The 13,154-nt window shown below is 39.6% G+C and overlaps 1 protein-coding gene across 3 annotated transcripts in view; it reads right to left on the reverse strand.

Annotated features, from left to right (window-relative positions):
- arhgef10 (Rho guanine nucleotide exchange factor (GEF) 10) overlaps positions 1-13,154 on the reverse strand; it is a 39,773-nt gene that overhangs the window by 10,879 nt on the left and 15,740 nt on the right. For all 3 annotated transcript variants that reach the window (XM_017418809.3, XM_017418800.3, XM_017418792.3), the window contains 14 exons: positions 13,041-13,118; positions 12,781-12,960; positions 12,482-12,598; positions 12,147-12,239; positions 11,573-11,743; positions 10,830-10,975; positions 10,392-10,582; positions 7,077-7,192; positions 5,902-6,029; positions 4,950-5,050; positions 4,508-4,629; positions 2,613-2,699; positions 2,211-2,437; positions 1,751-1,908 (listed from right to left, as the gene is read on the reverse strand). In XM_017418809.3, the coding sequence (XP_017274298.1) occupies positions 1,751-1,908; positions 2,211-2,437; positions 2,613-2,699; positions 4,508-4,629; positions 4,950-5,050; positions 5,902-6,029; positions 7,077-7,192; positions 10,392-10,582; positions 10,830-10,975; positions 11,573-11,743; positions 12,147-12,239; positions 12,482-12,598; positions 12,781-12,960; positions 13,041-13,118 (1,915 nt within the window). The remainder of the gene's footprint in view (positions 1-1,750; positions 1,909-2,210; positions 2,438-2,612; positions 2,700-4,507; positions 4,630-4,949; positions 5,051-5,901; positions 6,030-7,076; positions 7,193-10,391; positions 10,583-10,829; positions 10,976-11,572; positions 11,744-12,146; positions 12,240-12,481; positions 12,599-12,780; positions 12,961-13,040; positions 13,119-13,154) is intronic.

A 13,154-nucleotide genomic window follows, 5' to 3' on the forward strand; every position in this document is an offset into this window, starting at 1 on the left:
GGGGGAACTAATAATTTCAGACGGCTGAAATATTTGGTTCCCCCCCTGGTAACTTTTGCAAAAAAAGAACAAATGTCTCCAAATTCACAGGACTTGTTGTCCATGATGAGAGGAATAAACACAGTTAAGGACTTGTTGGTAAATTAACTAGTTGTTGGATAATTAATGACATTTCAACCCAAATGTTATTTAGATAAAAGCAAAATACCACTCCAATGCATCAACACTGCATTTTTTAAAGAAAATGCAATTTCTCTGGTTTGTCTTTTTTATTTTATTTTTTTTAAATATCACAACTAATTATGTGTAATTTATTCTACAGGAAAACACTGACGGTACAGGATGGCTGATTAGAGAATAAAGTTCATGCTCAGATTTCTGACTGGTGTGACTTCTGCTGCATCACTGCCTCCTCATTTTTCCATTTCTCACACAGTCATTCACTTCGGAAACAGCAAACATGGCAGAACTAGGCTGCTAGCTCAAGAAACGCTGCACCAACAGCGGGGTCACGTTTCCCATGCAGCTTCAGAAACGTAGCACTGAAGGCATTAAAGGCAAAGCAAGATTTCTGTCTGCTCAGTTGGTCGTGACATTTTGTCTATCAAATTCGAGGGTGCTCTCTGATCAGCTCGGCCCAGTTCTGCTGATCTCAGAAAGGTAACCCGTGGCTCTGCTGAAATGCCAATTCCGAACAGGCAGTGACAAAGCACTCGAGCAGCATTACAACATCAAGAAAGCAGTTTTTAAAGTACGCGGCATGATTCATGACAGCATCATGTTCCAGACATACAGCAACACACCATGCAGCTGTTTACCAACTAATGTGGAGACTATAAAACAAGGAAAACCTGACATACCCACCAAACAAGGTATAAGAGTTTGTCCAAAAACATTCCAGAACAATTGCGTACACCCCGGACGTTCCTTCCTGACAAACTGCACCTTGACAGGAGGAGGAGCAAGACTAGTTTTCCTTCATGTTTTCTGTCCGGAGGCCATCATCCAGATTCTAAAAGTCTAGGTTTTTTATTACTATCCAGTGCATGCAAACCTGACAGATAGACTTAAACCCAGCAAGAACTATAATCTAAAGACTGACTTTCATTTTGCAAGAGGGAAAATACAGGATAGTGATAAAAGGATTTATACTTAACAGCCAAGAATAACGAGATTCACCTTCCTCACATTAAAAAATTAAGCTAATCTTTTCTCACTGCAGAGAAACAGGGATACGGAATCCCAGGCAAACACAGTCTGCATCACTTTGCAAGCAAATGACAGATGGAACAAAGCCGAAAATGTGAAAAAAAAAAAAAAAATGTGGGAAGTGTTTGGCCGAGAGTATGGAGTCTGTACTCGGAAGCAAAAGAGGAGAAACATTAAATAGGTCACAGCTAACATAGCGGCTTCTCCCAGACAACAAAGCAAATGGAAACGGAGGCTAAGCATACAGCAGAGCAGCCCTCTGACCTCAAACTACACGCTGATGGAAACGCCTTGGATTCTGTACTGCCAACTAACAAGCTGTCAGTAAACCACGAAACTTTTAAGCACCAAACTGTCTTTTATTGTTATAAAATATACCACTGAGATAGAAGTTGGTACAACAATTCAACAAAGCTGCTCTCATTCATGCAAATGGCCTTTCAGTCAAAGTTTCAGTCAAATAACTCAGAATTTAAAGAATAGAAAATAAAGCTTTCACAAATTAAAAAAAAAGTATCCCTTCCGCTTTTTAAAAACACACCTTGTGATTTGGAATAAATGGCCACGGAGCCATTAACCAGGCCGGCGTAGAGACAGTGGCTTTTATAGACCAGGCTGGTGACCGTAGACTTGTCTGGGGTGAAGAAATGCTGCAGACGCACCTTCTTGGATCGCTGGCTGCTCTTATACACAATGATGCTGAACGGAGGAAACATATGATCAATACAAGGACAACGGTTAGTAAAGACTTGTCTGGATGCTGTCATTTAACATTCTGCAAGTAAATACAAGACAATGAAAAGCTACATTTAGTGATTATTTTGTATTTGACAGACATTTTACATCATATCATTTAAAATTTTACAATTTAACACTTCAAGAGTCATTTGAAATCTAACAAATGATCAAGATGCACTTATTCTAAGACTGCTTTGACTAATTTGAATTTGTCAAAAAGACTTCCTACATTTGTTGATTAGTTCCTATTTGTGTATCTGTACCTGCCCTCCTCCATGCCTAAACACACAGTGGGGTTATTAGTTGTCTTTGCGTGGAGAACATGGCTGTTCTCTGGGACCTTTTCACCGTTCTCATGAAGGTGTTCTGTTGGGACGTAGGCCATGCAGAGGATTCGAGACTCCACATTGAAACACTCTGTCACTTTAGGGCTGGAGTTCTGCATGGCCACTATGGCTATTTGACCCATCTGGTTGGTGCAACTTGCAACCTGAACAGAGATAAAGAGAACATACAGCTTTTTGCTTAACTCATTATAAAGCTAGTGGCAGATTTAAAACTGCTAGCAGGAGGGCACTGCACAGAAAACGTCAACATGAAGACCTAATTGCGTTTTCCATGCGAGACCACGTTACTTTATCCATCTCTTTTATTTTATCTCTCACCCAGACACATCCGTGGCCCACGACAGGAGTGTCAGCCGTGGTCTCCGTGTTAACGTGGGGCTCTGGATTGTGAACAGCACATTCCACCTGCCAAAAAACAGGAACACAAACAAATGAGGAAAAAGGAAAATGTCAGATGAATCGATGATTTGAGTCGCCACAACAAAATCACAAACCCCCCCCCAAAAAACATAGGTTTCTGGTTTCTAGGCCGAGTCAACTGTAAAAGGTTAATAAAATTAAAAAGTCTCTTCAAGTGAGATCATTTTACATGTGTCTACATGTACCGATTCTGTTCAATGCAACAAATTACTCATCTCAAAACTAGCGGACGGAGTCAGGGATTAAATCACAAACTTTGGATTGTTAGCTCCAGGCTCTAACTTCCTGTGTATCAACAGTCAGCGATGGTCAAGGTATCTATAATGAGATCTGACTTCATTCCACAGATCACCGACCTGTGAGAGATTGTACCTGCAGTCTGAACAACTAAAGTTTCTAGCTTTGGCATGAACACATAGGTTCCTCAAACTTTCTCACAAAAAAGGCATCCTATGAGTTCACAGCTTATAGGTTTGTGGTGCAAAGCAGCAACCAGTGTAAAGCTGCCTTCGACAGTCAGTAACATCAGTAGTTTACACCTACAGTGTGCTCGTGTTAAAATAAAAGCCACTCTGCAGACATTCAGACTGAAGCTGTTGTGTACTTAAGGCTAGCTTCACACCAGCTGCGTGGCGAGTGTGTAATATCTGTGAAAGTATGATTTTCATTTTGCTCCAGTGTTAAAATCTTAAAGCATAAACAATGGATGTGTGAAAAACACATTTCAGCTGCAACTCACAGCACACTGCAGCCTCTTGGCATTTGGAGTTTCCATGTGATGACTTTTCTCATACAAGAGCTCAATGAATTGGAACCAGGAATCCCATTAACTTCCTACTGGCAACAATCCATTTTTATATTTTCAGTGCGTTGAACCCAAGTCATAGACATGAAAACAATACATTTTGATGATACTTTTGTTTGATTTTGGCATGTTATCAAAAGGGTCTTTCTGGCTAATTATTAGGACTACTATAATTAGCAAAACAATTTCATCTGCACGTTGACAGATTTAAAAGGCATCTTTTTCTTTACTTCGGCTCTTTGAATGAGCGTACCAAAGAGAAAGGGAGCGAGCAGCACACACTGGATTATTGATGGTTTTAACCTTTACAATTTAAGGGCCTGGGGTGCCGCTCCAGCTCACCCAGTAAAGCGCGTGCTCCCATAAATTTAAGCTGAGGCTGTTTGAGTCCAACCTACAGCCATTTGTTGTATATCACTCTCTCCATCACCCACACCCCCCAATAAAAATGTTAGGACCCCCTGTGGGTATCAAACCCACAGCCTTTTATTACCATCTACTCTCTAACCAACTGAGCTAACCAGTCAACTGAATATGTAATGAAGAGTTAACAGGGTTCTCTTAGATCGTCAATAATATGATTATAGTTTAATCAGATACCATAAAATAAAAACACTATTGTACTTAGAGTACGCTTAAAAACTATATTTTATAACTTCTTCATATAAAAAATATAACCTTTGGTTTGCTTTGAGCAGCAAACTTTACATTGAATAAATTATAGAAGGATTTTAAAGGACATAATTATCATTATGTCAACAACGAGCCATCATTCTGACATCTTTTTTAGGACGCTAAATCTGTTAAACATGACATTAACAGAAAAGGAAAAGGTGTGAAAAGCAATTAGCTTGGCTCGCTCATCAGGAAATCCTCCCTGAAGATGTGTTAACACAGTCTACAGCAACAATTCACTTACTGTGTGTAGATCATACATCAAAATGAGCCGTCCATCTATCTAAAGCTGTAGACAAGAAAACTGCTTTACCTTAAACTCTTGTAGTTTTGACATAACCACAGGCATCTGTCGAAGCAGGAGAGGGTGTTTCTGCTTCTTGATTTGATTACCATCATCATCTGCAAAGAACCAGCCCTGCAGGTTGTCCTCCTCTGATTTAAAAACACAAATAGCACAGTTCAGTTGTGCACACAACACAGTCATCCGTTTTATGTTAGAGAGCGCCATGGGGTAACAGTGCAAAACCTAAATTATCAACTCAGGAATTTCACTTATTAGCCGGGACACAACTTTTGTGTTTTCGTTGGATTCAAACAACTAGAAGCCAAAAGTTATTTAGCAAAACAAAACAAGGTTATTGTGAATAATGAATAAAACAAAATAAACATACAATATTTGTATGCAGACAGAATAGGAAATAATGTGGAAATGAGACGTGGAAGTATCCAGACAGACAGTCAGTGCACTGTACCTAGAGCCAACTTTGCCATCTGTAAGTTACTGATCCATGACTGTTTAATTGCTGGGCTGTGTGTATTGAACACTGCACTGAAGTATGTTGGTTTTCCCATCCTGCCAAAGAAAGAAAGACAAAAACAAACGATGAGAAAAATCAAGATTATCTTGGCTACTGTCATTTGAGTCACAAACATTTGAACAGTTTCCTGATATCTACCAGAACTTTGGTTTTTTCAGCTCAATACACATGGTGATAAAGCTCCATGCAGAGGAGAAAAATGTGACAATGTCAATCATCACTCCTATAAGCAGCTTGTGCAGACACCGTGTAGCCATGTTTGCCTGCTGTGTGTGTTCAGATGTCTTGAATGCATCCCCGCAGTCAATGGCTGAAGCTGAGAAATGTTATGATTTGAAATGAAGGGATCAGGAGAGGAATGAGGGGAGCAGCTGTGTTTCCAAACATACCCTTGGATAATCTCAGCAGTTAAAATGCAGTACAGATGAGTGATGGAATGAGAAAGACAAATACAGAGTAAGAATCAAAAGACAAGTTCTGGTCACTGAATATGTGAACGAGCCAAAAGAAGATGCACCCTTAGGGACCATGTGGGGTCTATAATAGTATAGTAATGTGCAGCATGAATATTTGTGTTCAGCATCTGGGCAGACTCTGGTTGTAAACACTGATGTGCATTTCCTCTCTTGTGATTCACGTCTCAGATTAGAGCTGGTGGAGAAACTGGTTTATCCCAAACGTGCTCCAATTCTCTCTCATAAAGCCAAATGCATACAGGGAAGCTACAAGGTGAAAAGGAGGGTAAAAGGGGATAAAGATAACCCTGGGATAAACAAAACACTTTAGGGGGGTGAAGGCTGAGACAGGAGACTGTTGTTGTTTGTGTTTAGCATAAGAGTTCAGATTAAGTTAAACGTATATTTATTTGTGTAAAGAAGAAACAGACTTGTCTTGTTTGCTGGGAAGCTGGAGTTGAATCCTGCACCGGTCAGCTGCCCTAATCTCCTCTTCCTTCTTCAGAATTAGCCTCTGGAGGCCTGATACCCAATCCTGCGCCACGGTGGGATTCACGTTCTGCGCAGAAAAATATATCGGAGAACTATAATAAATCTGAAGAAAACAGTCATAATATTGAGGAGAGAATAATTTAGGGAGATATGAGGGGGAAAACAAACAATGATGTGAATAAAAGGTATTCTGGAGGATCTTATCATTAATAGTTTATGACAAAATATATTCAGATTATGATTTTTTTTTCTTTTCATAAATGCTGGTTAATACAAAACAGATGTTCCTGGTATATAAATGTTAACATGCAGATGGAGATTGTGTTGCATTGTTTCAGATTATCTTGGCTGTAAACAGCATTTAGTACTATAATTTTGCTCCAGGGTGTAAAATTAGACCTTTTAAATAAAATCTTCATATTATTACCAAAAAACTACAACCATAAAAAGTATTAATTGGTAAAAATCAACAAAAAAAATCTACAATTTCAAAAGTGATTTTTCATGGCTGGCAGTGGATCAACTGAGGACTACAGAGGGCCAACTACAACAAGTAAAAACAAGTAACAGAATATCTAGCCTTAAAAAAGAAATCACTAGTGACATCCTGACCCTTGGTGTGGCCTCAAAAACATAAAAGCCTCGATTAGAATAAGAATGCCGTCTGTGTAATTTAGGAAGTGAAATTTAGCCTTGAAACTCTCAGCAGTGTTTCTTTCCTTTCCCTTTGTCTCTTCATTAACCTCCATTCCCTGCTTCACGTATTCGGACACATGTCTCTCCAAGAGCCTCTTCATCAGTCTACCTCCCAGCCTGCTTCTGACAGACCTACCAGCACAGCATGAACAGAGCCTCACATCCTCATGCTGTGCTCCGAGAACTAAAGCTCTGCTTCAGTAATGCAGGCAGCCTTGTGTGGACACTTGATATAACAGACCTGATTGGTCCAAATCACAACCCATGAGACACCAGTTTAGTGAAGACAAAATTATTCACTGGTATAAATTTATTAGAGAATTCTTTAAGTGATAAATCTTATTTTAACCCACTGACTCCACTGATGTGACTTTAATTAATAATTAATGTTTACGTGTTTAGTGCAGGTGTACAGTACCTGATAGTTTCCTTTCAGGTTGCTGATCATAGTGGAGATCTGATTGACCAAACTGAGGTCATGGATTAGGTTCTGCAGGTCTTGGTACAGCTGACCGGGGCCCATGTACAGCTTGTCTACAAAGAAACACATATCTTTTAAAAAAATAAAAATAATTTTTGTGTAATTTCACAAACAGGTAAAATGTTTTTGGCAATTCAGCAGCTGTTTAAATTCAGCAGCTGTTTAAATTCAGCAGCTGTTTAAATTCAAATTCTGTGTTCAGAGTGAAAGCATAAAAAATAAACTGGCAACAAGGAACTACTGTGACATCTAAAAGTTTTAACTGTTAGCATTTCAGTCAAAAACTGTTGGAAACACCGACAACAACGAGCAAGGTCAGTCTGATGAGAGCAGCAGTTAGGAAAAGGACAGAAATCAATAAAGAGCAATCAGCTGGTTTCCCACAGGCAGCCCTGACAGCTCTGCAAACGTGCAAGTGATTTTCATCCATGTCTTTCTTTGTTCACAAGAACACTAATATGTACTGTTAGCTTTCAGAGGCCAGTTTGTTTTCGCACGTTTGCTTAAAATCGCCCTTTGAGTTCTCCTTTCAAACTTCATGTGTGTGCTGCTACTAGGTACTCATCTGTCACTGTTCATAAAAAACAAAAATCTAACCTGATGATTCCATGTGGCATAAGGAGAACAGCTAATATGCTGTAAAGTTTTACACAAACAGCACACAAACATTCTGCTTCTATCCTTATATCACACATTTAATCAAGAATATACATTCAAAGGAACAAATCAGGTTTAACTTAATTTCTGCACAGTTTACACTGAACCAGAGTCGTATGGCACATCCTGCAAGTGGTGGGTCTACAGGAAGAAGTTTATACATTTGAGTACAACCATGAAGAACATCACACAGACAATGACGACAACATCACCACTTCTGAATGAGACCTGGCTCCAACAACAGAACTGCAAAAATAAATAGACAAAAGCTTGAGAGCATAAAGAAGGTGCACTGGAGGTTCTTTAGCACCAAAGAACCTTTTGGCTTCAGTCTCTTATCTTGTTGCTTTTTTCTCCCCCTCATCATAGTCATCTACCACTGACATTTAGGTTTCTTTAACCTCACACTAATACAGACCAGACCCCCACCGAAGGTCTTTTTGTCAGATTGTAGGCGCAACATAATTACAGTAACACGTTTCTAGCTTTAGTTTGTCAGCAAGACCCTGCTCACACTTGGAGAAATGCTTTGTTGTTAATAAGAACTGAAAAGCCCCTGCTAGTGCACGTGGACATGGGGCTATAAACAGGTCATGAATGATGTATTGATGGCAGCTGCAATAGTGTATATATTTATAGTCAGCAGCAAATAAAACAGAGCTGTGTAATAATAACTGATTAATGTAATGATAGCACTGCTGAAGAACAGAAGATTAATGGTCGTACATGGTTTGCAAAGTTTGGAACAAAGCAAAGTTTAAAGGGTTGATTTGAATTTTATTAGACATGTAGCTTGATTAATTGTTTACCAACAAGCCTGATGATGTATTTATGATGGAGCTCTACGCAGTAAATTAGCTGAAACGACATAATTTAGGTCCATAAAGGTGAAGTTTTATTCCATCTTTTGCTGTATATTATTTAATGAGCTAACACAAATAAGAAATACGATTGTTAAAGTCACTAAAGTGACCATTCCCAGAGATTAGACAGGCCCGGGGCAATCCGTTTTAACTTGGATCTAGCGTTCTGAATGGCTCTTTGTATAAGCGCCAAATAGCAAGTCTGCAAACAAAACAGTCCGGGGAGCATCAGAGCCAGGCTAGTCATTCCTGAAAAAATAAAACAAAAACAAAAAAAAACTTTGACAAAAAAACAAACAATATATCCACAAATTATGGACTTCTGTGAGAGCAGCAGGAAAATGTAACTGCAAATGAGCAGTTTGCACGGTGGTCCATTTATCTGCAGAGCGCAGAAATAAACTAAACAAAAAGACGTTCAAAGAGTTGACATCATATGCTGGAGAAACCTTTCAAGGCCCTCTATTTGGCTGATGCCTGAGACATTTTTGGCTCAAACAGAAGAGAAACCATTGTTTCCACTTGTTAGAGATTACTAGACAACACGCACATTTCTATCACACACAGAAAACTAAAGCTGGTTTGAAATGAACTGAGATTTATAACTTATGGTCAAGGTATGTTAAAATTAAATCATTACACCAACTTCTACAGAATCTAATGCAAATAAATGCAACTTTTAGATCACAACCCAACATTCAGACCCATGTGGCCTTTTGAGGCATTTAAGGAGACCATATTTACACTTGTGTCATCCCGTCAGGTTAGTAATGAGGTAATGAACCTGTTGAGCAGTCTTAGCTCTAAAACCCTAAAGTCAGAGCAGATGATGATCAGGTCTGCGTGTGCCATCTGTTATCATACACTCATCTAATGACTGAACTGTTGATTTGACTCAGAAAAATAAAGGCAGAAGGATGCAGCTAACCAACACGTGACGGTGAAGGGTGAGCACACTAAATGTGACTTAAAGAGAAAAGGTAAAATGAAAAGAGCTCATTTCTGACACAAATTAACAAAGGTTTTTAGTATTCAAACAAATAGATTTAAATATACAGAAACATTTAAAAGTTCAGAATGAGATAGACATCAAAAAGCCTAAATATTAGGTTATAGAAAAAGAAAAAAAACCCCATTAAAACTGGAGGTGTGGCCGAGCTACAGAGTGCAGTGTGTAATTTAGCAGTAGTAATTCCAGCCTGCAACCACTGGCAACTAAAAGAGAGAGCCTTTGACCTCTGCTTGAACGCTCCAGCCATTTGACAGAGCAGGCGTAATGCATTATCAAAGCACACAACAACTCGGGGAAAGACCAAGACTACTTCAACACAAACCTTTAAACACGCAAAACAACTCCTAAAATAAAAAATTGCAGCGCTGTGACCACGAAATCATATACTCTCTTTGTGCTCGTTTGTCTGATCGGAGGCTTTTAAAGTGGCCGAGCAGCTGTTTGTGACAGAGCAGAGCCCAGTGGAAAAACTGAAATCATCGGACTCAGCAGCCAGCAGACCAAAGGACTGCAGAAAGGAAAAAAAAAAAAAAAAGAAAAAAGAAAGGAAAAGCACACTCAGTGGCTGAACGGGCTGTGAAGGACACACAGAATTTGTTATTTTTTATGTAGCAAGGGTGGACAGATTGTAGTAGATAGTTTTATTTTGATTGTGGAAATCCTCAGCTATCAGTAATCAAAAATGACGGTTTACCAATTTACAGTGAGACTGTTTCGTACTTGGCTTGGCGATGATGACCACCTTCTCCCCGGAGTGAGGGGCCGGGTACCGGCTGCTGTCGACCATGTCCTCGCTCGATCCGAACTCCAGCACCTCCACGAAGCTCAGAGGCACACTCCACTTCAGGAGGAACTTCTGGTCGAGCGGAGCTTTTCCACTGCCACTCCCACTCCCACTGCCATCCTGACATCTGTAAGAGAAATCAAGAAGGTTAGGTTGTGAAAAAGGCAATTTGGTGTTAAAAAACGTGGTTCGTCTTCTCTGCTGTGTGTGAAATAGATAAATAAGCAAAAGATATATAAAGAGGCAAATGTCACTAATCTAAATTAACACATTTTTGTTCAAGTCAGCATATATTTCCAGGGTTATCCACTCAAGAAATGCGCTAAGAGAAAGTTTAAAGGTTAATGAGAAGCTTGGGTTGAGGTCTGCCCTACCGGATATTGGGTGTGGCGCACATGAGCACATCGTTCAGGAGGAAGAGGCGTCGCTCCTTGGTTTTGATGATTTCACCACGCTCATTGTAGACCGTCTCTACCATGTTGTCTGAACGAATCAGGTAGCGACTACCATTACTCAGCAGCTGTGGGACGAGGATAATAAGTCAGTTTAATCAAAAATGTTTGATGAAATCTGTTTAAGAACAAAAACGCAGCTCAGAATAGAAATGAGGAACTATGGAGGATGAAGAATAATCGGACTGTGTCAGGGTGTACTGGCTCCTGCTTCCCACAGGTTTTCTGGAACTCTTCTGTGAAAGTGCCCATTTTGGATGAAAGCATTTAAAACGTATGATTCAGAGTAATTAAAGCCCACAAAGAGCGAAACTTTACAGCCCCACATAGGAAGTCCTGTAAGCACCTGTTAGCACAAAAGCTGGAGTAGGTGGCACAGACAGACAATTATAATGTGGGATGGCTGGAGTATAAGCACACGTTGTCCATTGCTATACTCAGAATATGAACTCAAGATCAAGTGCTTGAATGGCTACTTTCACAAAAGGACAAAGAGAAAAGCCAGAGCCTGATGAGCAATCAGTTAAAAAATAAAAAATAAAACTCTCCTCTCTTAAACAATAAATACAGGAAAATCTGGCCAAATCAAAATGACAGGCCACACAAAGTGCCTTCACCATTAATTCACATTACAAACATGCAGCCCTACAGTGAAACGTGCAGACCTTGTTAAGGTAGCGTTCGTTCACGGCCTTCGCAATGTGACGGATCTCACAGCGCTGGTCGGCTTCCCTCTTTCTCTCGTTGAGCTTCTCAGCCAACGTCTCCAGCTCGGTCAGAGCCATCTGGAGGGGCAGACGGTCTGCGTGACCCACCGGTGTGTTCTTCAGCATGTCCTGACAAAGACGACAAGAAATTCAGCATTAATCGAGCAAAGCAACAGCTTTGTGCATATCAGTAACTCTGCTCAATTATTTCAAGCATTTGATGGAGGAATGCCTTTTTGTAATTGTTTATTCTAGCAGCATTGATGAATCTGCAGTTATTTCTCTGCTCATATATATAATAATAGTTAAAACTAAAAGACTCCAACATTTTCAGACATGAGACACAGATAAATCCTGGGCAAAGGGAAGCAGAGTTCAAAGAATAACCATTTTACTTCAGAGGTGCTTCCCAGATGATTCAAACCAAGGGTCCTCATTTTTGAGTATGAGACTCCCTCTGCTGGTGAGTTTATATACAACATAGCTGTGATTTTTTTTAATTAAAAGAAATTACAGTAAAACATTTTCATACCTGAAGGAGCAAAATAAACTGTGGGAATCTCTGTATGGGTTTCATCATCAGGCCATAAAGAGTCATTCTGTCACCGCTGGCTTCTTGACGATGCTGCACATGAGGACACGTTACTACATTGCAGCAATGCATATAGCAGATTTTTGTAATAAAGAATTAAATACAAAAATAGTTACAAAAGTTTAAGACTTTTCATAGAAATGTGCAAAAACAAACATGTTTTTTTTAAAGGTAAAAAAAAAGTCTTTATGAAAGACTAATATACAGCACATATTTCTGCACTTCAATTTCAGGGTTAGATTAATATTTTTGCATTTAGTAAGAGACTTTCCAACCTTAAGGAACTCCAGGAAGCCAGGTTTGGAGGCACACGTCTTCCTTACGACTGCCATTGCAGTGCTAAAGTTGTTCACATACTCGCTGTAGGCGTCAAGCACCATGGACTTGGAAAACTGTACAGAAAATAAAGATTGGAAAATTTAGAAACATGTCAATACGTGATATTTAACAGGAACAGAAGTCACATTATAGTTCCCAGTTCCTTTTTTAAGCATTAACCATAAGTGGTAAAAAAAAAAAAAAAAAAAAAATCAGTGTTACCACAACTAATCTGTAGATTAAAGTGTGTGCTTACCGATGCCACAAAGACGTCCCCTATCATCTCCAGGCCGTCCCACTCAGCCACCCGGCTCGCCAGTGCGATCTGGAACAGGAAGTGGCACTGCAGGATCTCACGCACACGATAGAAGACCATCTTCAGCTTCCTGTCGCTGAGCAGCCTGGGCTCCATCTGGGACAGGGGCTTCTCATAATGCTGACAAAGCAGACAGCACGATGTTTAATAACCACCACTTCTTAACTAATTTGACATGTTTGCTAGCCTTACTCACACACCTCTAATATCCTCTTGAGTGCATCGAGATAGTTTTTCTCACTTTCTAAAATGGAGCCCAATATACATCTTCTTATGAGCTGTAAATAAAAAAAAAAAGGTTGTTATAGGTCCTC

The sequence above is a fragment of the Kryptolebias marmoratus genome, linkage group LG10, assembly GCF_001649575.2.
Source record: "Kryptolebias marmoratus isolate JLee-2015 linkage group LG10, ASM164957v2, whole genome shotgun sequence".
NCBI classification, from domain to species: Eukaryota; Metazoa; Chordata; class Actinopteri; order Cyprinodontiformes; family Rivulidae; genus Kryptolebias; species Kryptolebias marmoratus.